Source organism: Saccopteryx bilineata, chromosome 3 (assembly GCF_036850765.1).
Source record: "Saccopteryx bilineata isolate mSacBil1 chromosome 3, mSacBil1_pri_phased_curated, whole genome shotgun sequence".
NCBI classification, from domain to species: Eukaryota; Metazoa; Chordata; class Mammalia; order Chiroptera; family Emballonuridae; genus Saccopteryx; species Saccopteryx bilineata.
In genome coordinates, this window is record NC_089492.1 from 90,336,944 (window position 1) to 90,362,766 (window position 25,823).

The window sequence follows — 25,823 nt, forward strand, 5'->3', positions numbered from 1 at the left end:
GCCTATCTATCCCTCTCTCTGACTCTGTAAAAAAATAAAAAAAATATACAGTGCAAGAGATTTTTGAGTTGAAAGTATTTACTCTTGGCATTCAGACTGAATATCTAACATAAAATATTTGCTTTGAAGTATGTGAAGCTTAAATCCAATTTAAATCCAGCAATTTTTCTTTTTAAAGGTTCTTGCAAGTTACATAAATCCTATGAGTGGTGCAGTAAATGGAGAAGCCCTTTCATCCCATGAGAGCAGAGGACAGAACAGTAATGCTCTTCCTTCTGTACTTCTCGAGCTTCTCAGTCAATCCTGCCTCATCCCAGCCATGTCCTCTTACCTGAGAAATGATTCAGGTAAATCACATTTTCATTAGTCCTCTGAAATGTCTTTGTGGGTGAGTACTTTTGTTTCCTTATTTATCGTTATCAGTGTAAATACGTAATAAAGTTTAGTTTAAATATTTGGTATTCTCCCCCACTATATGTAGGAATGAGTTGATGAATTTATTTTTAAAAAGTTACTGTGGAAATATTTAGTTTTGGGGAGTGGAGGTGGAGACTGATTTGTACTATATAGTCATCTGTCCTAGAACACAGATTAAGACCTCTTAATGATCTCTCTTCATTTTAGCACTTTGGATCAACTTGAAATAGTATTGTAACTGTGTTGGCCAACTTTATGTAACAAATTTAGTAATTCTTCAAACTTTCTTCAGTGAACTTAATTCAGTAAACTAAGTGTATAATTAAGAGAGTTGCAAAAATTATCAAAAACAAACTTTGAAGCCTTAGCTCAGGTAGGTAACTGGAACAAATAAGTGAATTATACATTTATTAGGCTATTTTACCTCCTATATTCTTAAAGGAATAATAACCCTTAAAGATAGAAAGTAGTTGTTTTCATGAGAGATTTCTTAGTTAGAAAAATTCTCCTATAAAGGATGTGTATATTTTAATTCCTCTCAACATTCTGACTTCTGTTTGTCATAGTCATGTTATTCTGAAAGCCACGTTTTAAACAAGGATCATTTTTCTCCAGCTACTGTCACTTATTCAATACATTTTTACTACAGTGTGTATTTAGTGAACCTGCAGATACCTCACTGGCCATTAGATGGAGATCTTCGCTCTTTGCTAGAAATAACTTGGTAAAAATGTATGAGTGTGAGTTCTTGGGCAGATTGTTACTTTCAAGTTCCTCACTCTTCCATTTTTGAAAACGACGTTTCTGTTTCTGAAAATAGTACCTACTACTGAGCACATTCAGTCACTTGCCATTGATTTAGTGAACATGCTAAAAATCCTTTACTAAAGTGTTATAGAATCTCTGTCTTCTTAGTGCTAGTATCATAGTATGGAAGTAAATATAAATATCACTTCAGAGTGAAAGGAAAATTAGAGTTATCCAGTTCAATCCTATTCAGTTTACAGTTTAACAAGGAAGAAATGAAAAAAAAAATGAAGTCCAGAGAAATTTATTCATTTGTCTAAATTTAACCTACAAACAGTAATATGGCCATTATTAAACTTAAATATTTTCAAATTCAAACATAAGATAAATTAATTTGACAGTATGGAAAAAAGATTGGATGTGGTCTGTTAGGAATGTAGACATGAGAGAAGCAGCACAGGACTTTTTTATTGGGAACATTATGAAGTTTCTATTAATTTGACTGGTTTTCTAAGCTAAATGATGGAATATACTAGTATTAAAATTTTCTCATTTTCAAAGTATTGGTTGGGCAGTTCCATAACTGGCTGTAATGGGACAAAACCCACTGTTGCAAATTGTATTCTACCATCTGATTTTCCTCACACTGGATTTGTGTGTCTGAAGTTCTTATTATAGCTTATCTTTGGTTGTATTTCTCATAAAGTCAAGATTTCAGTTTTACTCCTTGAGAATAAAAATTTTGGTATGGCAGATGTCTTAATTTAAGTATGATCATAATCTTTAAACCCAAAAGTTATTAGTTATAAATTATTGAACTCTCATAATACATTGTATTTAACTTCATGTACATATTTATAAGATTTTTTTCTTTTTTTTTCTGAAGTGAGAAGTGGGGAGGCAGAGACAGACCCAAGGCATGCGCCCAACCAGCATACCCACCAGGGGGTGATGCTCTGCCCATCTGGGGCATTGCTCTGTTGCAGCGGGAGCCATTCTAGTGCCTGAGGCGGAGGCCATGGAGCCATCCTCAGTGCCCAGGCCAGCTTTGCTTCAGTGGAGCCTTGGCTGCAGGAGGGGAAGAAAGAGATAGAGAGAAAGAAGAGGGGGGAAGGTAGAGAAGCAGATGGGCACTTTTTTATGTGCCCTGTCTGGAAATAGAACCCGGGATATCCACACACTGGGCTGACTCTCTACCACTGAGCCTACCAGCCAGGCTATAGTTTTATTGATGATAGTTTATTTGAAACTTTTGAGGTATTTTGTACTATGCCATTTCTTTGCAGTGTTTTAGTAAAGAATCTGTCAGGATGGGTGAAAATTTTTAAAGATTTTTCTGCTATGTAGAGTTGCATTTTTGTTTTTAATTCTAAACTGTATTGTAATAGTTCCCGTTTTTTTGAAAATTAGCTAAGGAGTACAAATAAAACTTGGAACATTTGCCTGTATTTAATGTATTTATTTATATGTATGAATAAAGAAACAAGATACTGTCAGGTCCTATATGCCATTTCATTCCTGGGAAGCATATGTAGCACCAAAATTTTGAGCATCATTTGGCACTTAGGTGCTAATTAACAAATGTTAGTTTATTTTATCTAGAATCTCCAAATTTGTAAAGGACATCCTATGTGGAAGTGTCTCTGGTATAGAATACATCCCTCTCTCTGTTCAGTAATTTTGAGGATAAGTTTTATAAGGGAGTAGGAAAACTGATTACATTAAAATTTAGGTGGGTTTTCAGTTGGTTTGATTTGTATTGGTCTCTAAGGGTAAAATATCTGTAGCACTTCAGAGATACCTTCCTTAAATCCTCAGGCTGGTTTTTATTAGGAGTTTTTAACGTTCATTGACTCCTTTTGTTCGCTGACTACCCATACATGTTATTTAAAAGTGCTTATCGTAAAAGGTTAAATTAGTCCTCCCTTATTCTTGAGCCCATACTCACATATTTTTCACGATTAGTTTATATAAACATAATTATAGGAATTTGGCTCTTGAAGATGGCACTGTCCAAGAGAGGCTTTTTGCTATGATGGACACTTCCTGCATTTGTGCTGTCCAGTACAGACTCACGTGGCTGTTGATTACTTGAAATGTGGCAAGGAAAATCAAGTAACAAAACTTTTAATTTTGTTTTTTTACATTTTAATTAAAATCAAATAGTCATATGTGGTCACCATATTGACAACTCAGGAAGCATCATGATATTAATGAAAAAACTTTAGAGTTAGCTATTCCTAGCGGTCAATGCTGGTCTTGCTGTCTTTTACTTAGCTGCTTGCTATACAGCATATAAACCTTAGTTTCTCATACACACAATGAAGATAACAATGCCTTTTCTAAAGCATAATGCACATAAAGAAATGTCAACAATACAGAAATAGGATTAGATATACATATACCAGATGGAGTGCAGAAAAAGAGAAATGGTCAAAGAGACGATACTCTTACCAGGAATGTTTTACTATTTATCAGAATAGTCAGTTTGAGATGTTACTTATGTATGTAAAATGTACAGAAATTCATGTTTTCCTTCTAAATATCCCTACATGGTTTTCCAGCCATAAAAATAAATAATATTTGAGTTGGTTTTTACCCATTTTATCTTTATGTATTTTTTACTGTTGTAGCTGAGATACAGTGGCTTCATTTCAGTTTTTAAAATACATTTTTACTTCATACTAATAGATGCATTTATTTATTTATGCTATAATGTACTATCTGAGCTATTTAATCATTTTTATGTGTATTCTAGCTAGATAGTTACTTAATTCTTGCTCTTTCCCCAACTCTATGCTTATTTCTTATAAGTGCCTGTTATACTTTGTACATCTGTGCTTTATATATAACCTGTGTTAATTCATTTACCAACTAACCAATTGACCTAAGATTTAATTAGAAGCTATATTGCCGTGGGCTTACTGTTAGATTGCACGTGTTCTCATTTTCCGTATTTCCCTTTTCCTTACAGTTCTCGACATGGCGAGACATGTGCCACTCTATCGCGCTCTGCTGGAATTGCTCCGAGCCATTGCTTCTTGTACATCCATGGTGCCTCTGTTGCTGCCCCTTTCTACAGAGAATGGGGAAGAGGAAGAAGAACAATCAGAGTGTCAAGCTTCTGTTGGTACATTATTGGCCAAAATGAAGACCTGTGTTGATACCTACACCAATCGTTTAAGGTACTATACTTAATTCATTTCTCTTGCCCTTGTCCCTAACAGTCTATTTTTATATAGCTTTGAGGGCTTTATAAATGACATATATGCTAATTAAACACAATTACACCCACATAATATATGAAACTGGAAAGAAAAGTATTCACCCAATCCTGTACTCAGAGTTATTTCCTTACGTTGGCTTATCTAACATCTCTTTGTGTGATGTTATGGTATGGAGTTTTTCTTAAAAACTGGCACATTATACCTATTATATAGGTAGATGCTTGTTTTACTCAATATTGAAGTTAAAGATGCCTTTCAGTATCAATAAATACAAATTGCTGACATTGTTTTTCTTTTCTTTCTTTCTTTTTTTTTTTGTATTTTCCCAAAGTTAGAAGTAGGAAGGCAGTCAGACAGATTCCCGCATGCACCCGACCGGGAACCACCCAGCATGCCCACCAGGGGGCGATACTCTGCCCACCTAGGGCGTTGCTCCATTGCGGCCGGAGCCATTTTAGCACCTGAAGTGGAGGCCGAGGAGCCATCCTCAGTGCCGGGGCCAACATTTGCTCCAGTGGAGCTTTGGCTGTGGGAGGGGAAGAGGGAGAGAGAGAGGAAGGAGAAGGGTAAGGGTGGAGAAGCAGATGGGCACTTCTGTTGTGTGCCCTGACTGGGAATTGAACCTAGGACATCCACACGCCAGGCTGATGCTCTACTGCTGAGCCAACTGGCCAGGGACTAACCTTGTTCTTAATACTTCTAGTTATAGATGCTGTGTTTTGCACAACAATCTATTATTGGACACGGTTTATTTCTAATTTCTCACAACCTCAGGCATTTTAATGAGGATTGTAGAAATCTCTGTAAGTAGATTCACAGAAGTAAAATTATTGGATTATGAATTACTTCTATTTCATTTTAATACATGTGTTATAATTCACTCTAGAAACTTTTTTAGAAGTGAGAGGATTCAGTATTTCTTGGAATTACAGTAAAGTATTATTTTTATGGAAAATTGAATTTTTAAATGAATCAGTTTTAAGTTTATACCACACTAGCTTCAGATGATGAGTTCTATTATCATACATTCTTTTAAAATAACCTAGTAAACCTTTTCTCTTAGAAAAATCTATTCAGTTGTTCTTAGTTTTATTTAAAAATGGCCTAATTCTGGCCCTGGCTGGATTGGCTTAGTGTTAGAGTGTCAGCTTGACACGTGGATGTCTCAGGTTTAATTCCCAGTCAGAGAACACAGGAGAAGTGACTTTATGCTTCTCCCCATTCTCTCTCTCTCTCTCTCTCTCTCTCTCTCTCTCTCCTTCCACAGCTATGGCTTGATTTGTTCTAGTGCATTGACCCTGGGTGATGAAGGTGGCTCTGTGGAGCCTCTGCCTCAGGTGCTATAAATAGCTCAATTGCTAGCAAGGCCTCAGACGAGTAGAGCATCAGCACCTGGCAGGGGTCGCTGGGTGGATTTTGGTTGGGGCGCATGCAGGAGTCTGTCTCTCTGTCTACCCTCCTCTCACGTAAATTTTAAAAAACAAAAAAGCCTGACCTGTGGTGGTGCACTGGATAAAGCGTCGATCTGGAATGCTGAGGTCTCTGGTTCAAATCTCTGGGCTTGCCAGGTCAAGGCACATACAGGAAGCAACTGCTATAAGTTAATGCTTCCTACTTCTTTCCCCTCTTTCTCACTCTCCATCTCCCTCCTCCCCTCTTCTCCCTCTCTCCAAAAATCAGTAAAGTCTTTTAAAAAAAAAAGATGGCCTAATTCCGATTTTTAAGACATTTATATTGCCAGTGGAAGCTTATTTTACAGTGGTCTTCTGAGTCAATTAATGTTCTTTACCATCATTGTAGTATATTTGTTCTACTTATTTTGTCTCACTTATTTTTAAAGAACCTAAAATTTAAGTATAACGGTATATACTTCAAATAGTGGCAGAGAAATGGTCACTGGAGGAATACTTTTTGTCAGTCTTCACTTTTAGGGAGAAATCAACTTCTCAGATGATCCCGACTCTGTTAGTTTATGTTACTCTCATTATCACTTTAAAAAGTAGAGGCTCGCCTGTCCTATGGTGGTGCAGTGGGTAAAGCGTCAACCTGGAACACTGAGGTCCCTGGTTCAAAACCCTGGGCTTGCCTGGTCAAGGCACATATGGGAGTTGATACTTCCTGCTTCTCCCCCCTCTCTCTACTCTCTCTCTCTCTCTCTCTCTCTCTCTCCCCCCCCTCTGTAAAATGAATAAATCTTTAAAAAAACATTGTAAAAAAAAAAAAATTAGGGGCTCACTGCCAGGCATAAGAAATCATAAGGTAGAGAAGAGATTAAAAAAGAACCAATTGGTAGAGATATGAAAAGCTGTAAGTTTATACTATTTCCTGGGAAGGAAAATATAAAGGTATATTTTCTTTGATCAGATGAGAATTATTTCTTTTGTAGAGAAGAGGATAATATGTTTAATTCCATCATCCATTGTGGCAAAAATATTTCTAACTGGTAACCTAGGCAGCCAGCATAATTATTAAAAGTGTGGTTTTCTTTTCTTTTTTTTTTTTTAGAGAGAGAGAGAGGGATAGACAGGGACAGAAAGACAGGAACAGAGAGAGATGAGAAGCATCAATCATTAGTTTTTCGTTGCGACACCTTAGTTGTTCATTGATTACTTTCTCATATGTGCCTTGACCGTGGGCCTTCAGCAGACCGAGTAACCCTTGCTCGAGCCAGCGACGTTGGGTCCAAGCTGGTGAGCTTTACTCAAACCAGATCCGCCCGCGCTCAAACTGGCGACCTCAGTGCCTCAAACCTGGGTCCTTCTGCATCCCAGTCCAACGCTCTATCCACTGCGCCACCGCCTGGTCAGGCAGACATGATTTTCTAATAGTTATTATCACATTTAGGAATGTCTAACTGAGCATTCATTTACTGCCCTGGCCATATGTATTCCTTACTCTTGTTTAACAAAGCAATTCATATAAAATATATAGAGCTTTGAAATTGCCCTTATGTGTTTTAAGAGGAAATTTTGCCGTGTTTGAGATGTATTATAGTAGATTATAACTAAAAATTGAAAATTTATGATACCTTGTGTGTTTTCCCCCAGGAGTAATTTATTTCTTAGATGAAAAATTATATAAAGATTTGGACTGTTATAATTCTCTCTTTGATTAAAAATATCACAAATTTGCAAGGTTACAAATGTCAAAGTAAGACCATTAAAATAATAACTATTCTTTATACTGTGAATTTCCTTATGCCATAATTTCTATTTGATGCTATAAAAATCTAGTTCTAATGTACTAAATTCTAAGGTAATCACAGAAAATGTGTTGCGATGAATAGAATTTTCGGATCTAGAGTGCCTGTTTTGTTGCTTTTCTTTAACGTACTTTTTGTTACATAATTAATGTATGTTACATTATAATATATTTAATGTACATAATGGCATGCTTTTTAAAAATTAAACTTGACTTTTATATAAATATTAATTACTGTAAAAATTTAATTACAAATAGAGGATAACTGAATTTTATTTAACTAGATCTCTTTATTTTTCTACTTGGTTACCTAGAAAAAAATTGCTCTTTACATTCTTTTCTTCTTACTTCAACAAGAAAGAAATGACGCTTCAAACTTTTAATTTTATAAAGATCATAATGTAAAGATCATAATGACTGTTCACAGAGCTCATTTGTTATTTTATCTTTGCAGTGATCCTGGGCAGTAACTACTTCTAATAATAGCTTTATTTTACGGATGATAAGAAAGTCACAACTAGTGATTTTGTATTAGAATATGCCTCTTTGTCAAGATCCTTCATGGTATCTCTTAAATTATACAGCCTCTGTTAGGAAAAGAAACCAGCAAAGGCATACATGATACAACATTTCTTCTTTCCTTTTAAGGTTTGGCACATTGAGAATGCATTTTTCACCTCACAGAGAAAGGGTAAAATTTGTTCTCTCCCATCCTGTTAAGATTTAAAATACTTTTTTTTCATATTTTTATTATAATAGAACTGAAATAAAATGAACAGTATAGTCCAATGCCCTACAGAGTTTATACCCACAGAAACTGGCTTAAGTTCAATTTTAACACTAATTCAAAGTACAAAGCTTTCTCCTCCCCCCATCCACTGGCCCCATTTCCAACTGTAGTTCTTAAAAACCCCAGCATACTCTGATTAGAGATTGGTCAAGGCATTGTGTCCTATTTATATATTCCTTATAGCAGTGGTCCTCAACCCCCGGGCCGCGGACCAGTACCGTTCGTGGGCCATTTGGTACTGGTCCACAGAGAAAGAATAAATAACTTACATTATTTCTGTTTTATTTATATTTAAGTCTGAACAATGTTTTATTTTTTAAAAATGACCAGATTCCCTCTGTTACATCTGTCTAAGACTCACTCTTGACACTTGTCTCGGTCACATGATACATTTATCCGTCCCACCCTAAAGGCCGGTCCGTGAAAATATTTTCTGACATTAAACTGGTCCGTGGCCTAAAAAAGATTGGGGACCACTGCCTTATAGGATATGCTTTAGTGCTTTATTGGGGTTAGTAGTTATGGTTTAAAAAATTGTGTAGGTGTACCACAGCTTAGAACAGCTTTACATTTTTGTCTTTGCACTCTTAGTAAGAACTGTAAGGGTGAATAAAATACATCTATTTAGTATAAGGATTAAAAAAATTTTTTTTTCCATCGATGAGAGAGAAGCATTAATTGTTCTACTTAGTTGTTCCATTTAGTTGTGCGTTCATTGGTTGCTTCTCATATGGGCCCTGACTGGGGATCAAACCCACAACCCTGGTGCTCTAGGATGATGCTTTATCTTTATCCATTGAGGAGCCAGGCCAGGGCTGAATTTTTTTAAAAAAATTTCATTTTATTTAAAAATTTTTAAGTAAGACAGAGCAGTACAAGTTTACTAGTTATGTTTATACACCTTAATGTCTTATGTTGTTTCCTTTTTAAACTTCTCATTCATTATTATTATTTTTTTTATAGGGACAGAGAGTCAGAGAGAGATATAGACAGGGACAGACAAACAAGAACGGAGAGAGATGAGAAGCATCAATCATCACTTTTTCGTTGCGACAACTTAGTTGTTCACTGATTGCTTTCTCATATGTGCCTTGACCGCAGGCCTTCAGCAGACCGAGTAACCCCTTGCTCGAGCCAGCGACCTTGGGTCCAAGCTGGTGAGCTTTTTGCTCAAGCCAGATGAGCGCTCAAGCCAGCAACCTTGGGGTCTCAAACCTGGTTCCTCCGCATCCTAGTCTGACGCTGTATCCACTGCGTGCCACCGCCTGGTCAGGTTCATTACTTTTTTTTTAAACCAAGCATACACAAAAGGCATACAACTTTTAATTTTCAAATAAAGTTTTAATATATTTAATTCTTTGGTCATTTTAAAGGAAACAGATTTGTTATGTACTCTGAAGGTCTCTAGGTGATGATTATGGTTATTACATATGATTTTCATTGAAAGTATTTCTTCTGTGTATGTTATAGTCACAGTTTTTATTTTCATTTTATGGAGGAGAGAATTAAAATATTTTGCCCAAGTACGAAGAGGACGTTTACTTTGGCTAGTTGGAAAAGCTAACTGAGGTTATCCTAGCTTGAGGCCATTGTCTTAAGTCCAAAGAATGGAGGATGATCTGACTGCCCAAGCCTGAGACCTTCAGTAAGAAGAAACAGAAGCTGCCATTAGGAAGATGAAAAGGCAGTGCAGGCACCTTGCTTTTGAGTGAATCTGTACGTTAGAAATTTGTGATTATGTTTAGATAGGTAAGGTCTAGCCTGGTCACAAGAGCTTGACTGATTGTTTATTTAACAGATACTTACTGAGTGCCCATTTGAGCATAACAAGAAAATTGCATCCTATGTGTTGTAGAAGCGGGCACCTGTAACTTCTATAATTATGTTCACCAGTGTCACCCAGAAAAGTGCAAGAATTCATTTTTTTAAAATGCGTTCTTTTTCTTAGGGACCGATAAGTAGAAATAATGAGACAGTTTTGGTAACATTTTGTGGTTTATTAGAAGTAAAAGACATTACTGGAGAACCTACCCAGATTTGGAGGTCTAAACATCTATCTAAATGAAGAGGAACAGGGGTCTGGATTACTAGGCTGTGAGAATCATGAATCATATTAATAGTAAAAGAAAGCATCACATATCCCGGGAAACCTGAACAAGTTTGGTGTGCCTGGGTATAGTGTGAGAGAGACAGGGGTAAGAGATGAAGCTGTAGAGGAAAGGAGGGGCTAGAAGATAAACTAGGGCAGGCGTGGCCAACAGTTTTTGCCCCCAGGCCAGACTAGAAAAAACTTTTTTCACAAGCCGGAGGAAATATTAAAATTAAAAAATGTTAAATACAAAAATGATTCAATTAAGTAAACAAAATTTTATTATGTAATTTGTTTATGAATAAATGTGAGTGAAAAAAATTTTACTATACAATATTTTAATAAAATATAATTACATACTGTATAAATATCCAAACTGTATCGCAGTCAATAAAAACAATATTTAATTAATAGAATGAGCTTGAAGGGGTTATATCACAAATAAAACAATTATTTTGTTTTACAAATAGCCTGGACACGTTTTCAGTTATCAACTGCAGCTATTGTCTATGCTACAGAGCCACTTGCTTCAGCACACTTGACCACAAAAATAACGAATTATTTAACCTTGGGTGCGTACTGGCAAACTCCGCCTAAAGGAATGTGGGTTTCACATCGTGCTAAACACCAAACAATTCATATTGAGTACAGACGAGTACAAAAGTTGTAAATCTTTATAATGGAAATTTTTTTAAAAATGAAGTATCGCGAATCCATTCAACCAATTATTGGAAGTTAACCCTAGATTAGTCACACGACAGAATTCTTTTCTGTGTATCACTGTCTTCTTGAATATCTCGATTTCCAATAATCAGAGACGCTTCTGCTTCTGAGTAGCTGAGATTTTAAAGTAGCGGAGAATATTAAAAATTTTATCATGGGCCACATAAATTCATTACACAGGTCGTATGTTGGTCATGCCTGAACTAGGGTGCATTGCAGATAACTTCCTCTTCAGTGTTACCAGCAGAGATTGATCAGATTTGCCTTATAAAAAGATTGTCTTGAAGTGTAGCTGAGTGGTTGGGGATGGGAGTTTGAACAAGGCTAAACTGCCATGAAGAGAATTTCACCCTTTCCACCTCGGCACTAGAGCTCTATGTCCTTTCCCCATCCTGCCATTTCTGTAGACTGAGGATTTGAGGTCATTTATCGCTCTTGCTCTTATATTATGAACTTAAATAGAAAGTTAGTTCCTAGGTAGAAATAAATTCTATGTTTCAGGTGTTTGACTTAAAAAAGCAAACATGTAACTTAGGCTTTAAACCACTTATTAACTGCCTTTTTCTGCCTATGTGTTAATTCTGGCAACTGCTGGTTTATCTCTAGCAATCTCCAACAGAGTGCAAATGCTGTCATGTAAATGGGTCTTGGAGCACACTTTCCTTTGTTTACCTAAGAATCTGACATCTGTAATCCCAGGCACAAATTTTCCAAAACTGATCCTACTAGGTCATTTTACTATCATATAAAAACATGGTAGAAAAACTGATCATCATGTTGGCTTACCAGAGGCTCAGACTTATTAGCAGGGACTTTATCCTCAAGTTCAGGGTTGACAGGGTGAGACTACACACATGTTCAGATATTCCTCTACTGTTCTCATAAAGCTGTTGTCCAGCTAAAGTTTAGATGTGAAAAGTAGGTTTTAGATAAAAATTTTTCTGGAAACTTTCATCTATTTTAATTTAGAGTTCATCTAAATCTAAAAAGAGTGCTCATGTAATAATGGGATTTCATAAATCTGATTAAATAAGCCAAACAGGTTTCATGATTGAAAATGTAAGGAAATTTTTCTGGGTAGAAATTCCTTGTCAGAGTGAGAACCTCAGCATTTACGAGGAAGGACTTTCAGCTTACACCTCCTATGTTATTGTAGAATCTTTTTTAGTTCAACTGACTTTTAAAAATAAAAAACTTATTTAAAGGAAGAACTTCAGACTACTACTGCCATATCAGAAGAACCAGTATCATTTGCCATAAATAGATATAAAAGTAAATTAACTGTAATAAACATAGTCTCTGATTCTACCTGTTTTCTGTTTTTATTTTATTTTTATTTTTTGTATTTTTCCGAAGCCAGAAACAGGGAGGCAGTCAGACAGACTCCTGCATGTGCCTGACTGGGATCCACCCGGCACACCCACCAGGGGGTGATGCTCTGCCCATCTGGGGCGTTTCTCTGTTGCAACCAGAGCCACTCTAGCACCTGAGGCAGAGGCCACAGAGCCATCCTCAGCACCCAGGCCAACTTTGCTCCAATGGAGCCTTGGCTGTGGGAGGGGAAGAGAGAGAGAGGAAGGAGAGGGGGAGGGGTGGAGAAGCAGATGGGCGCTTCTCCTGTGTGCCCTGGCCAGGGATCGAACCCGGGACTCCTGCATGCCAGACCGACGCTCTACCACTGAGCCAACCGACCAGGGCCCTGTTTTCTGTTTTTAAAAGGATGATTTAGCCTGACCTGTGGTGGCGCAGTGGATAAAGTGTCGACCTGGAACGCTGAGGTCACCAGTTCAGAACCCGGGGCTTGCCCAGTCAAGGAACATATGGGAGTTGATGCTTCTTGCTCCTCCCCCCTTCTCTCTCTCTCCCCTCTCTCTAAAAATGAATAAGTAAAAATCTAAAAAAAAAAAAAAGATTTAGCAAATGCTCAAGAATTGCCAAAGGCATAGTGAGACCTTTCTTTTAATTGGAAAGGGACTAGCTTTCTCACTATTCAATTCATTTATCTAATAGCTATTGAATTACCACTGAAATTCTTGTTACACTTTGGGAAACACCGTTTAATAGAATATACTTCAAGTCCTCTAACAGTAGATGTGTTTTACAAATACAAACAAAATAGAAAAAGGTGAAATGAGAAGACATCTATTAACTATCATACTCTTTCCTCCTCTTGAGTATGTACTTCATTGGGAGAAGCTAGTTAGGAGACAGCCAAACTAGCCTAGTTTTGTGTTTACATGTTGCTACAATATAGAGTGGTATTATAGGTCTCATCATTACCCTAAAAGTTTTGTAAAAAAAGAGCTGTGTTTTAACTTAACATGTTTCTCTTCCTTTTTGTTTGCCACTTCCCTGCTCACTAAGGTCCCCAGTCCCTCTTTTGCCCCTCTGTCCAGCTCAAGCACCTTCTAACTAGATTTGTCCTGCTGTTTCAGGATTTTGCCCTTTTTCTTTAAGATGGACCTCTTACTTCAGAATACTTTCCTAAAAGTGGGTTATTATTATTTATATCAGGGGTCCCCAAACTGTGGCCCCCTGAGGCCATTTATCCGGCCCTGCCACACTTCCGGAAGAGGACCCTCTTTCATTGGTGGTCAGTGAGAGGAGCATAGTTCCCATTGAAATACTGGTCAGTTTGTTGATTTAAATTCAATTTTTTTACTTCAAAATAAGATATGTGCAGTGTGCATAGGGATTTGTTCATAGTTTTTTTTAAAGTCCGGCCCTCCAATGGTCTGAGGAACAGTGAACTGGCCCCCTGTGTAAAAAGTTTGGGAACCCCTGATTTTTTTTCTTTTTTTTAAGACTTTATTTATTCATTTTAGAGAGGAGAGGAGGAGGAAAGAGAGAGAGAGAAGAGGGGAGGAGCAGGAAGCATCAACTCCCCTATGTGCCTTGACCAGGTAATCCCAGGGTTTTGAACCGGTGACCTCAGCATTCCAGGTTGACGCTTTATCCACTGCGCCACCACAGGTCAGGCGACCCCTGATTTATATAAAGAAGAAAATGATCCTTTAACCTTTCAGTGGGACTCTTGTGTTTAATAAAGGGTAACTCAAGTAATTCTTGAGTGAAGGAGTACACAAGAGATGTTAGTTGGGTTGCCTTCCACACCATACTCCCTTTTAGATACTGCTGGGGAGTAGTTGAGGTAGAATCAATAATGTAACCATATTACCAAACTTTCTAGACATCCAAAGGCTTTAGTAAGAATAACTGTTTAGAGGAAGAACTTGAGTTTGCATAGTGGCACAACACCATGGGAATACTTTTTATGCCCACTAGTTCTGCTATTACTGCTGAGTTTTTGCTAATGTATATAATATGTGAAATATAGTTATATTGATATATGCGTGCATATATCAATGCATATACATATATCTGAAAAGTAGCTTCTGAATTTTAATTTTTGAAATAATGCACTGTAGGGCATTTCTAATTTCCCTCAATTATAATTATACCTTCATATGAAATGATTATCTCAGCCCTGGCCAGTTGGCTCAGTGGTAAAGCGTTGGCCCAGTGAGTGGACGTCCTGAGTTCGATTCCCAGTCAGGTCACACAGGAGAAACGACTATGGCTTTTCCACCCCTCCTCCTCTTCGTTTTCTCTCCCCTCCCCTCCGCAGTCATGGCTCGGTTGGAGCAAGTTGGCCTTGAGTGCTGAAGATGTCTCAATGGCCTTGCCTCAGGCGCTAAAATAGCTTGTTTGCCAAGCAACAGACCAACAACCCTGGATGAGCAGAACATCACCTGGTAGGGGGCTTTCCAAGTGGATCCCAGTCAGGGTGCATGGAGTAGTCTGTCTCTGCCTCCCCATTTCTCACTTAAGGGGGAAAAAATGATTATCTCTTATGGATAAGGGTTAGTTTGGTGACTGATAATAGCAGTACGGTGGTAGAGTTGGTAGTTAGTGTAAGCCAGAGCATTACTCAAGGAATAAACATACTTCTAGTTTATTATGTTTGTCTTTGCTGGCTTATCTGGTAAATTCACCTGTTGACATAGCAAGGTGGCAGCTAGGAGTGATTTACTGTGATTTCATGATTTTTAGAAGTTGACAGTACCTTAGACAGTTGATAAATATTTACAATACAAATTGCATTAAGAACTTCCTAAAGATGATAATATTTTAATATTCTTTTCTTCATGATTCTATAGTTTTTACTACCCAGCACATCTCTCTCTTTTTTTTTAACAGAGACAGAGAGTCAGAGAGAGGGATAGATAGGGACAGACAGACAGGAACGGAGAGAGATGAGAAGCATCAATCATCAGTTTTTCATTGCGACACCTTAGTTGTTCACTGATTGCTTTCTCATATGTGCCTTGACCGTGGACCTTCAGCAGACCAAGTAACCCCTTGCTCGAGCCAGCGACCTTGGATCCAAGCTGGTGAGCTTTGCTCAAACCAGATGTGCCCGCGCTCAAGCTGGCTACCTCGGGGTCTCGAACCTGGGTCCTCCGCATCCCAGTTCAACACTATCCACTGCACCACTGCCTGGTCAGGCCTCAGCACATCTCTTTGTGGACAAGTCCCACCGGGGGTGAGGACGACGGAGACTCAAAGACCCGAATCCGGGGACCAGGTTCAGTGACACAGATCCACTTTATTCAGGAAGTAAGCTAGCTTATATACACAGGTTCAGCCTATAGGGTGTTACAGCATGTTCCTCAAAGCCAGTGGCTGAAAAGATCAGGGAGCTGCATGGTTGGCGCTGAGTCACTTCCTTATAGTGGGCGAGCTCCCTTCCTGGGTATGCCCAGGCAGGTTCTGGGAGCTGGAGTATTCTCACAGCATTGCATCAGCCACAGCTGCTAGGAGTGCACTCTGCGCTCCACTCACATCTCAATAGTATATCCTTTCAAGGTTCAAGGTTCACAATTAGTAATAACTGCATAGAGTTAATTAAGTCTAACAGTTAACATAGACAAACTTATATTGCTGTTGGCTGATAATTAGCATTTCAATTAATATAAATGAAAGATAATCCTACGGAAGCACAGAAGGCTAGGCAAAATTGTACTGCTTCAAAATAATTTTATATTTAATATTTTCCAACTTTGGCCTGAGACAGATAAGTATCAGGATTTGGGGGAGAATCTTTAAAAGATATGTGACATGTTGGTACCCCCCATTTCCAGTACCCACCTGACACCATACATAGTTTGTATATTAGTCTTATGGAATTTGCAAGCACACCCTACTTATGTGTAAGGTAGAATATAATGTAATATTCTAGTTAGGCCATTTTCTATCGTCATCTATCATTTAAAACCTAAAATGATTTGGAGCATTTTAGATTGCTATCATCAGGAAATTGTGTCCTTTTTTTTTGTCAGTTGAAATTTTTTATAACAATTAGAACAAAAATGAGTAAAATGGTTGATTAAACCATAAATATTGGTTCTATTTAACTTTTGTTTGCCTCAATAATAAGTGGTTTGTTTACTTCATTTCAGAGAATTAGCCAAAAGCCATTATTGTAATCACTTCAATATAAAAATGAAAGGAATTCCAAAATAATAAAAACTCTTCTTCTTTATTTAGCTTATCTACTTTCATACTAGGCATTCACTTACAACAAACAAAAAGTTTAATAATATTCACCCACTAAGAGCTTGTACTCTCAGTGGAATTCACTCCCTTGGCCAGTGTTTGAAAACTTTGATTACCATAAATATTCCATTTTTCAGATGCTCTCTGTGTGGCAGTATTAACCCTTTTCTTTCTTGCCAAACGCAGAAAAAATTTACCAGTTTCTCCTTTATTTTATCCCCAAAGTCTTAATTTCTGGCATTTTTGTTTTTTTCAGAATTTAGTGACTTTTGTGTTTAATACTTTTGTGTGTGTGTGTTGGGTTTTTTTGGGGGTTTTTTTTTTGGTGTGTGTGTGTTTAATACTTTTAATTCTTAGGCTTATAAGCTTAAGAAGTAGCAGTTGCCTTGGGCTAAAGAAAGAGATAGAAAGAGCGGGAGCACATGCAAGAATGAGCAGGCATGATATCAACAGTAGGAGGTATATAAGGTGTGAGCAGTGTTACACACAAGCCAAAAATACTCAGTGATTAGATGTTAATTGATACACAAGTCTATGGTCACTACCACTTAATTTTATATCACAAAATCTGGTGAAAATAAAATTTTATAACTCAGATTGATGACTTAGGCAGATAAAAGACAAAAGTATTTATTGCATTTCTTTTGTCCTGCCAGTTTGAAATAATTTTGATTAGTATATTATGTTCTAGACTCTGTTTTTAGAGAATAAATAACTTTTAAATTGTGGATGAATATATAATAGCATACAGTTTTAATGAATATATAATATACTAGCATATAGTAACAAAATACAAGGAGGTAATATTATAACTATAACTTGTATAGGATATATGGGTTTTTTTGTATTTTTCTGAAGCTGGAATCGGGGAGGCAGTCAGACAGACTCCCGCATGTGCCCGACCAGGATCCACCCTGCATGCCCACCAGGGGGCGATGCTCTGCCTATCTGGGGCGTCGCTCTGTCCCAACCAGAGCCACTCTAGCGCCTGGAGCAGAGGCCAAGGAGCCATCCCTAGCGCCCGGGCCATCTTTTGCTCCAATGGAGCCTCTGCTGCGGGAGGGGAAGAGAGAGACAGAGAGGAAGGAGAGGGGGAGCGGTGGAGAAGCAGATGGGCGCTTCTCCTGTGTGCCCTGGCCGGGAATCGAACCTGGGACTTCCGCACGCCAGGCCGACACTCTACCACTGAGCCAACCAGCCAGGGCTGGATATATAGTTTTTAAAAAGTTCTTAGACATGTTATCAGTTTTTTTCTGCTGTATGTAGACAAGAAAATATTTGTTTCTATTAGAGAATAAAATAATTGGTTATAGTTTAACGTTTAAAAGCTATTAATAGGTAATAAGTCTGGGATTTGGTTCCCCAGTTTCCTAATGCCTGTGATGCTCATTATTGAATGGAGAGTCCAGCCATTTTAACCTTAGTCCAGCCACTCCTGTTTTATATACATACATTGTGCCCTATTTCCCAAGTAGTTCATTGATCATTTAGGTTTAATGCTTATTTCATAGTTAGACTTGTACCTTATTAGCTGGTTCCTGGAAAACACTTTGCTCAAATGACAAAATATAGTTTATTATTTAAATGTAATCATTACACAAAAAAACTAAAAAAATTATAAATTGACTGAGTACTTCTACCTCAGTATATTAATATAAAATTAGTATTCCTTATCAAATTACATTATATATGAGCTTTATGTTTCAAGAAACATACTTATGTTAAGTAAGATTTAGTTGATAACAATCTTTTTGGGCACCTCAGAATAAGTAACCTGTCCTGTATTATCCAACGGTTTTTCAGCTATAAAGGACTCTCTTTTAAGAGTTCAGTAGTTCACACCAGTAGTGGTAGAGTAGAAAGAGTTCAGGTAGTTGAGATCTCTCTTTTTATAAGTGAGGAAACAGGGTCAGGGTCCACACACATTGGGAATTGCTCCAGATTCTCCCATCCAAGTACTAACCAGGCCCGACCCTGCTTAGCTTCCGAGATCAGACGAGATCGGGCGCGTTCAGGGTGGTATGGCCGTAGACTGCTCCAGATTCTGATGATTAGTGGCAAAGCTATAGTAAGAACTCAGATCTTACCCACTAAATTGAACTTAATTTCCAAAGAACAGTTTGATTTGTGCATCAATGAATAATTAGAAATAGAAGGTGTGGGCTTGTTTCTGAACTGATTTTGGATATTTTGGATAGAGATTAGGTATAGATATAGATACAGATTTTATGTTGACAAAGAAGTAAAGTTATTTTCCATTAAAATTTTTTTATAATTATAAAAGTATATACAAAATGCACATTCTACAGAGTTTTTCTGATATTTCTGTTTACTCGTCTTTTTTACTCCCCTGAAGAATTTTTGAGTTAACACTATGATATTAAAAAGCAGCATGTTTCAAAAAAAAAAAAAAAAAAAAAGGCAAAAGCAGCATGTTTCATTAGGTGTCCATAACCTTTGAGTTGTGCCTAAATAATAATTACTGGATTACTACAGTACACCTAAAATCTCAATATGTTCTGTGGTCTGTCTAGTACATGAGCAGGTAGTGATTTAATCACTTAAATGAGTAGTAAGTCAGCTTTTCCTATTTGATGTTTTTCTTGCTCAAAAGAATCAATGAAACCATTCATCTGAAAATTTCTTAGTTATTGATGTATGTGTTTCTTCTACTTTCAAGCTGATTTGGTATGTGCTTGCATAGATTAGAGGAATGTGTTGGTGACAGTTTTCTTTATGTTGCTAGAAGCCTCACCCCACCTCCCTACACACCTTATTGTTTTCTGTCTCCTGAATTTTATTGTTATCTTAATATACCTTATCTTTCTAATGTCTTTAACTCCCTTGTCAAGAAGAAATTTAAGAGTTTATATAGCAACAGTAAATAATAATAAAAAATACTCCTTTATTTATGACCAAGAACTCTTAAAAAAGAAACAACTTGAAAGCTTCAGTTATCTCCATTATCTCCATTAATAAAGGGATATGTGACATGGGTAACATATGTTGTTTCCATTTGAATTGAAGTACATTTGTCCGGTGTGGAGATTCATCTGTTGTCCACAAAGTAATCACACCATGGAGATGCCCCCTTAGCTTTTACGTACCATTCCTGGTGAAATTCATCTCCTGCTGGCCATTCTAGCCTGTGTTATCTCAGAATAAAGTCAAACTACAGGCAGAGCAGTTTGATGTGACACTTCATAGCTTCCTAGGAGCAGGAACAAAGGCAATTTTGTCTTGGATCTTCTATGCAGACTTTTTTGGATGGACTCAAGTAGGCAAGTAATCATACTTAGTATTTGACAGTTTCACCAAAAATTTGAAAGAGGGACTTCCTGTCAATTAAATAGTCTTATTTGGTATAAGAGCCACATGCAGTTCTTTGCCTCCTTGAATGTGGCTCTTCCACAAAATACCACGTGCGGGCACTACCTCGATAAGGAATGTACCTACCTATATAGTTTAAAAAATTTGGCTCTCAAAAGAAATTTCAATCCCTGTACTGTTGATATTTGGCTCTATTGACTAGTGAGTTTGCTGACCACTGCTAGCTATCTTGAAGCGTCTTCTTGGTTCAAAAAAGTTGATCATATTTTAAAGTAACAGAATTCTTCTGTAGAAATATCCTATTCCTTTTTAACTAAGCAATAAGATTAGTTAACCTAATACGACTTTTTCAAAGGTGTATTTTCTATCAGACTCTATTTTAAGTCTCTTAAGCTAGTTATTTAGGGTTTCAATCAGTTGAAAAAGACTTTCAGTTCCAGTCCTCCTACTTTGTTTCCGTTGGAAAAGCATTTCCTAGTTTCTCTTTTTCCTCTGCCTTCCAAAACCTACTAAATGATTTTTCTAGCCAAGAAACATTTTTTTTGTTTGTTTGTTTTTGTGGGTTTTTTTAAAATATGAAACGCTTCACGAATTTGCATGTCATCCTTGCGCAGGGGCCATGCTAATCTTCTCTGTATCGTTCCAATTTTAGTATATGTGCTGCCAAAGTGAGCACTAGCCAAGAAACATTTGTTGTGACAATATATTTTTTAAGTTTTTTCTTTTTGATGACCAAGTTCAGTCATTCCTCAACCTTTTACTTGCTGGTGGAGATAGCAGTGCCAACATTTATTTAAAGTCTGCCTCAGTTGGATTGCCCCTTGGGAGAAGCATGTCATTTGTGGTAATGCCATTGCACACACTACCTTCATTATGTCTTGTGGTGTTTAATCTGACCTAAAAATACTATATTTTTATCTGACCTAGAAATTAAGGTTTTATTTTGAATGGCTTCTCATACTTTTGTTTTGAATATTTTCTTCTCTTATACTGCTTACTAATGCTTCCCAAGGCAAGGAAGACTTTATTTTCAATTTTCATTTAAATCATATTAAAAACTAAAACTGGCAGTTTTGTTTGAAAAGGTTTAAATGAAAATAAAATGGAATCTAGACTTAAAAACTAAACTTCAAACTAATCAGAAAATGCTTATCTTATAGAGATTTTTGCCCCATTCTACTGGTGCATTTCAGTAATCATTTTCATGTTTTCTGGAGACATGAGAAGCAAATAATTCTCCATAGTAATATTTTTTTAAAAAGTCTTTCTGCTTACTTTTAATCTTAATTTGTTTTAAACTGTAATTCCAATCAAAGAGCTTTAGAACTATGTAGTGTGTTATGACATTGTTTTATAAGTAAATACAGAAATTTTCTTGCATAGTTTTAGAATCTTTCTCTGAGATGCTAATTCTTAATAGTTCTGAATCTGAACATTTCAGTATGTAGTCTCTGGATTACTTTTTCAACATGGCGCTGCTTTTTAAATTGTTTATTTCAACTGTGTAAAAGGCTTGACTTTAGAATTAGGAGTGCAGGGATTGTGAAGTGGCCCTTTATAATTAATGGTGTACCAACAAAATAGCTACATTAAGCTGATTTCAATTTAGAGATGATAAAAGAGCATAATTCTGATATTTTGTATTTAATTTTATAAATATCCAACTTAATGTGTGTGATAGTATTATCAGAGACAGTTGAATATAGCTGAATGTTGAGTTACTTTTTTTTTCTATTTTGTTTTCACAAGAAAGATTTCCCCATTTTGCTCACATCCTAGTTCAGATTACATGTCACAGAGTCAAAATATGCTTAATTTGTTAGCTGTTTAGTTGGAATTCACAGCATAGTGGAAAATGTTTGCAGATAATTCTATGCAATAGTAGAAAATTCAGTTGATTCCTCGTATTTCTTCAGGGCAGTGATCACAACCAGATTCAACGTATGCACAAAGCAGCGGATACCATGGTAGCGGCCGTCGCTGATTGCTTTTACCATGTTGGATCCATTGTCAGTCTCAAAGACCTACTTCCAGCTAGGTGCCTTGAACTCAAATAGCTTTTCACACAGACTTCAGGATGTGAGCTAAGGTATGGCCTTTTTTCATGAGCTGGGCCTACATATGGGTTAACAGTAACCTGCAACTTTTATAGAAAAGAGACTACTGGCTATAGTTTAATGTCAGACAATGACTAGTTGTAGTCATCATTAGGCAGATAGTGTGTGTTCTTCGTATATTTGGACCACTCCCCTTTTTGAGATTATCCCTTTTTTTCTCCTCTGTATGTTTCTACCAAAAAAAGACTATCCACATAAAAATTTCTCATTAGAAACTATTGTAAAGGTCTTAAGATATGTCAGCTTTATGATTGAACCATTGTCTTCAGTAAGAGATGTATATGATCATTTCTTTTACTCATTTGGTGTAAACAGTAATATTTTTTTAAACTTTTCTGGATTTTGCACTTTTTTATTTTGCTCTGAAAAAATCATAATGTATTCCTAACGATTTTCACATTTTAATAATAGGAATTTCTCCTACTAATCATCTTTCAGAAACTGGAATTAGAAAATAGGTATTTATTAACAGGACTTGAAATTTAGAGTTATTTGTTTTCCAGGGTAACTTGCCCTAAATTGCATTGAGACAATTCACTCTCTCTGTAAGAGGTTCTTGTTTCTTATAGGTGAAAATACTTTAATTCTGGAAAAACAAGCTTCACTCCCATATCTTCCTTCCCTGCTTGGCAAGATACATTTCTTGAAGTGAAATCTTTATTCGAGAGCACAGTAGATCAACTGATTGATGATAGATTTTAGGAAACCATCTTTTTAAGCTATAACCATAACGCTCCTGTTTTCTCAAACTGCTTACTGTTGTTTTCCTGTTAAGGTTCAATAGCCCTATTACTCAAGAATTTTTTAAGCCCTGATATAAGATAAGAGAAATACTTATAATTGGAGAGAGTCTTATAAGTTCAAAGGTAGTACTTTCAAGCAGCTTATGCACTTGTCTTGACTCTCAGTTTTTGATACTGATTGTGAATAGCTATTAATAAAGAAGTTGAGACTCTGAGCTTGTCTACCAGAATCCTATCTTTATTAAGAAAATTGTCAGACTCACTATTAAACTGTATTCTAAACTGTAGTCTCAACTTTATTTCATAGCTATAAAAGATACACTGTCTTATTTGATTCTAGTAGTAAAAAATGTTTGATATTTCAGTCTTAAAACAATCTCTATATTTGCCTTACATATATATGGGAACATGTTTATATACACCTCTGCACACAGCACTTGCTGACTAAAATGGTATACAATATGACCTCTAACAAGTGGTCCTTCAGTGGCAAAGGAAAATGGGCCATGTGTTCTCTGTGACTTTTTATACCTCAGGGAAGATAAGAAGAAGGAGCCTAGGAGAAAAGGCAATAACCCAGTGATGCTGTATGCATTTTTAATTAAGTCATCTTGCCAGGTGACGTAGTATATACTTTATAGTTAAAAAATATCTGAGGACACAATGGGAGCCAATTCAGAGCACAAACATACTACTTTATCCATCGATCCATGCTACCACCGAGTGGATCTTCTTAATTTACCCCTTATTTTCTGATTTTTGTCTTTGTGGTAAAGAGTAGTTTATTTGTGCATAGATAACATAATTATTTTGAGGAGTCTTCTACCTGTTAGTCTTTTATAGTTTTCTAAGGCTCCATGCCTACTTTGTGAAATATTGTTTTAATATAATAGACAAGTCCTTTTGTTGGTAGGAATACAACTAGAAAAATAAGTGATATTTAGTTTAGATCATACCGTAGTGTAAGTATTTTAAACATGTTTATTTATATATGATTTTCATCTGTTTTTAATTATTAATAATGAATTAACAAAGGTGTAGATTTTTAGTATCTAAACAGTAGTGTAATTATGTTTGTTATGTGAAGGACGTGCTGAGAATTAAAATAGAAAAAAGGGAATTGATACTTACTTTTTCAGTGAATCTTATAGTAAAATACTACTGCATTCATCCAGAAAATTTAAAGAAACCTTGCCATAATACATCCTATTATACATAATTTTATATAAGGTTGGGTATATTTTAGACCTGAAATAGAAAATAACAGAGAATTATCATTTAAATGTTTATGCCCTAGTACCTTAGTGTTTATATTAAGTTTCGGTATATAGAAGCACAGATGTGTTGATACGTAATAATGAACCTGCACTTTACTCTGGAACATTCTCCCTCCCCCGATTTTAATATACTCTGTGTAAAATAGAGAGAGAGTGGAATTTAAAAGTGTATGAGGTTCTTTGATTCCCAAATCTTAGAAGACGGGATAAATACCTGTGGCTTTTAGATATAGAACTGATTTCTCTATTTCTAGGTATTTGCAATTACTATAAGTATGTTTTTAAAGGTGTGGATCCAAGAACACATCAGGTATCTGGGTCTCTTTTACACTATGACATTTCCACAATGTTTATCTCTTGTTCATTTTTTATGTTTGAAGGGAAAACGTACCCAATACTTTATTATGCTAGCTAGGCTTTATCTTACAGCTTCAAAAGCAGCAATAAATCTAATTTAAACTACCTCTGATATATATCGTGTATATGTCAAATGAAATGCACGCTGTTGTTTTGATTTTTAACCACTATTACTGATTTACAGAGGTATTTATTTTTCAATCCTGAAGTCTTAATATTACTTCATTTCTTTCCACATTAAAACATTTTTTTTAGATCTAAAAGGGAAAATGCTAAAACAGGAGTAAAACCAGATGCATCCGACCAAGAACCAGAAGGACTCACTCTCTTGGTACCAGATATACAGAAGACGGCTGAGATTGTTTACGCCGCCACTACCAGTCTGCGGCAAGCTAATCAGGGTATAGCCAGTTGTGTTCCTCAAAACTGCCTTCCTCTTCCCTCTGTGTGAATGCTGCTCAAGCAAGTTAATTTACTTAAAAATTTGGTTCTTTGTCAGGTTTTCAAGTGAATTATGAAGTAGTCTCTAATTGGAAAATATGTATTTACTATGTATGATTTCTAATACTGAATTTAGTAGGTTGAGCGAGCATCACGTTTCCCCAATGAATGTCATGAAATTGAAAAATGTCATTGTATTAGATAGAAGATACCACAAAACTATGTGCGAGAATTTAGTTAAAATTAGTATTTCATGTAATAGCAACAGATTCTGAATTATCTATTGTTGTGCTTTTGCTGTTTTTGCCTAAATAGATGAAACCTAATTAACATTTGAAGAATTTAAGCTTTAAAGTTGATGAGATTTTTTAGCCCTACTAGTTATGTTTATGAAATAGAAATTTTTTATTCTTAAAATGGTAAAGATAATTGTAAAGAGCTGGTAATATTTTGGGTTTCAGAATTTGAACTCTAGAAGTTAATTGTTTTTTGTTTTAATCTTATAAATTAACAGAAAAAAAACTAGGTGAATGCTCAAAGAAGGTGGTTATGAAACCCAAACCTTTATCTGTATTGAAATCACTTGAAGAAAAATATGTGGCTGTTATGAAGAAATTACAGTTTGGTGAGTTGATATTTTAGTCTTTATTCCTTTAGATTTCCTTTCCCATTTTTTAATAGTGCTATTAAAAATGTTCTGCTAAATTAAAGATTTTGAAACTTGCTGGTACTATGAATTATTCATATTCTCCTTCCATATACATATGTGTGAGCATACACACACATATGCATAATTTTATCATCT

The 25,823-nt window shown here is 36.2% G+C and overlaps 1 protein-coding gene and 1 non-coding gene across 11 annotated transcripts in view; one reads left to right on the forward strand and one right to left on the reverse strand.

Annotated features, from left to right (window-relative positions):
- The window catches only part of BIRC6 (baculoviral IAP repeat containing 6), a 247,818-nt gene that overhangs the window by 202,553 nt on the left and 19,442 nt on the right, over positions 1 to 25,823 (forward strand). For 9 of the 10 annotated variants that reach the window (XM_066266863.1, XM_066266865.1, XM_066266866.1 and 6 more), the window contains exons 65-68: positions 179 to 347; positions 4,139 to 4,349; positions 24,833 to 24,978; positions 25,533 to 25,643. In XM_066266863.1, the coding sequence (XP_066122960.1) occupies positions 179 to 347; positions 4,139 to 4,349; positions 24,833 to 24,978; positions 25,533 to 25,643 (637 nt within the window). Of the gene's footprint in view, positions 1 to 178; positions 348 to 4,138; positions 4,350 to 21,999; positions 22,173 to 24,832; positions 24,979 to 25,532; positions 25,644 to 25,823 lie in introns of those variants that run through there. The other variant, XR_010730270.1, reaches the window with a different exon arrangement.
- Positions 20,653 to 20,759, reverse strand: LOC136332643 (U6 spliceosomal RNA). The gene has a single exon (XR_010730809.1). It is a non-coding gene; the product is annotated as a U6 spliceosomal RNA (small nuclear RNA).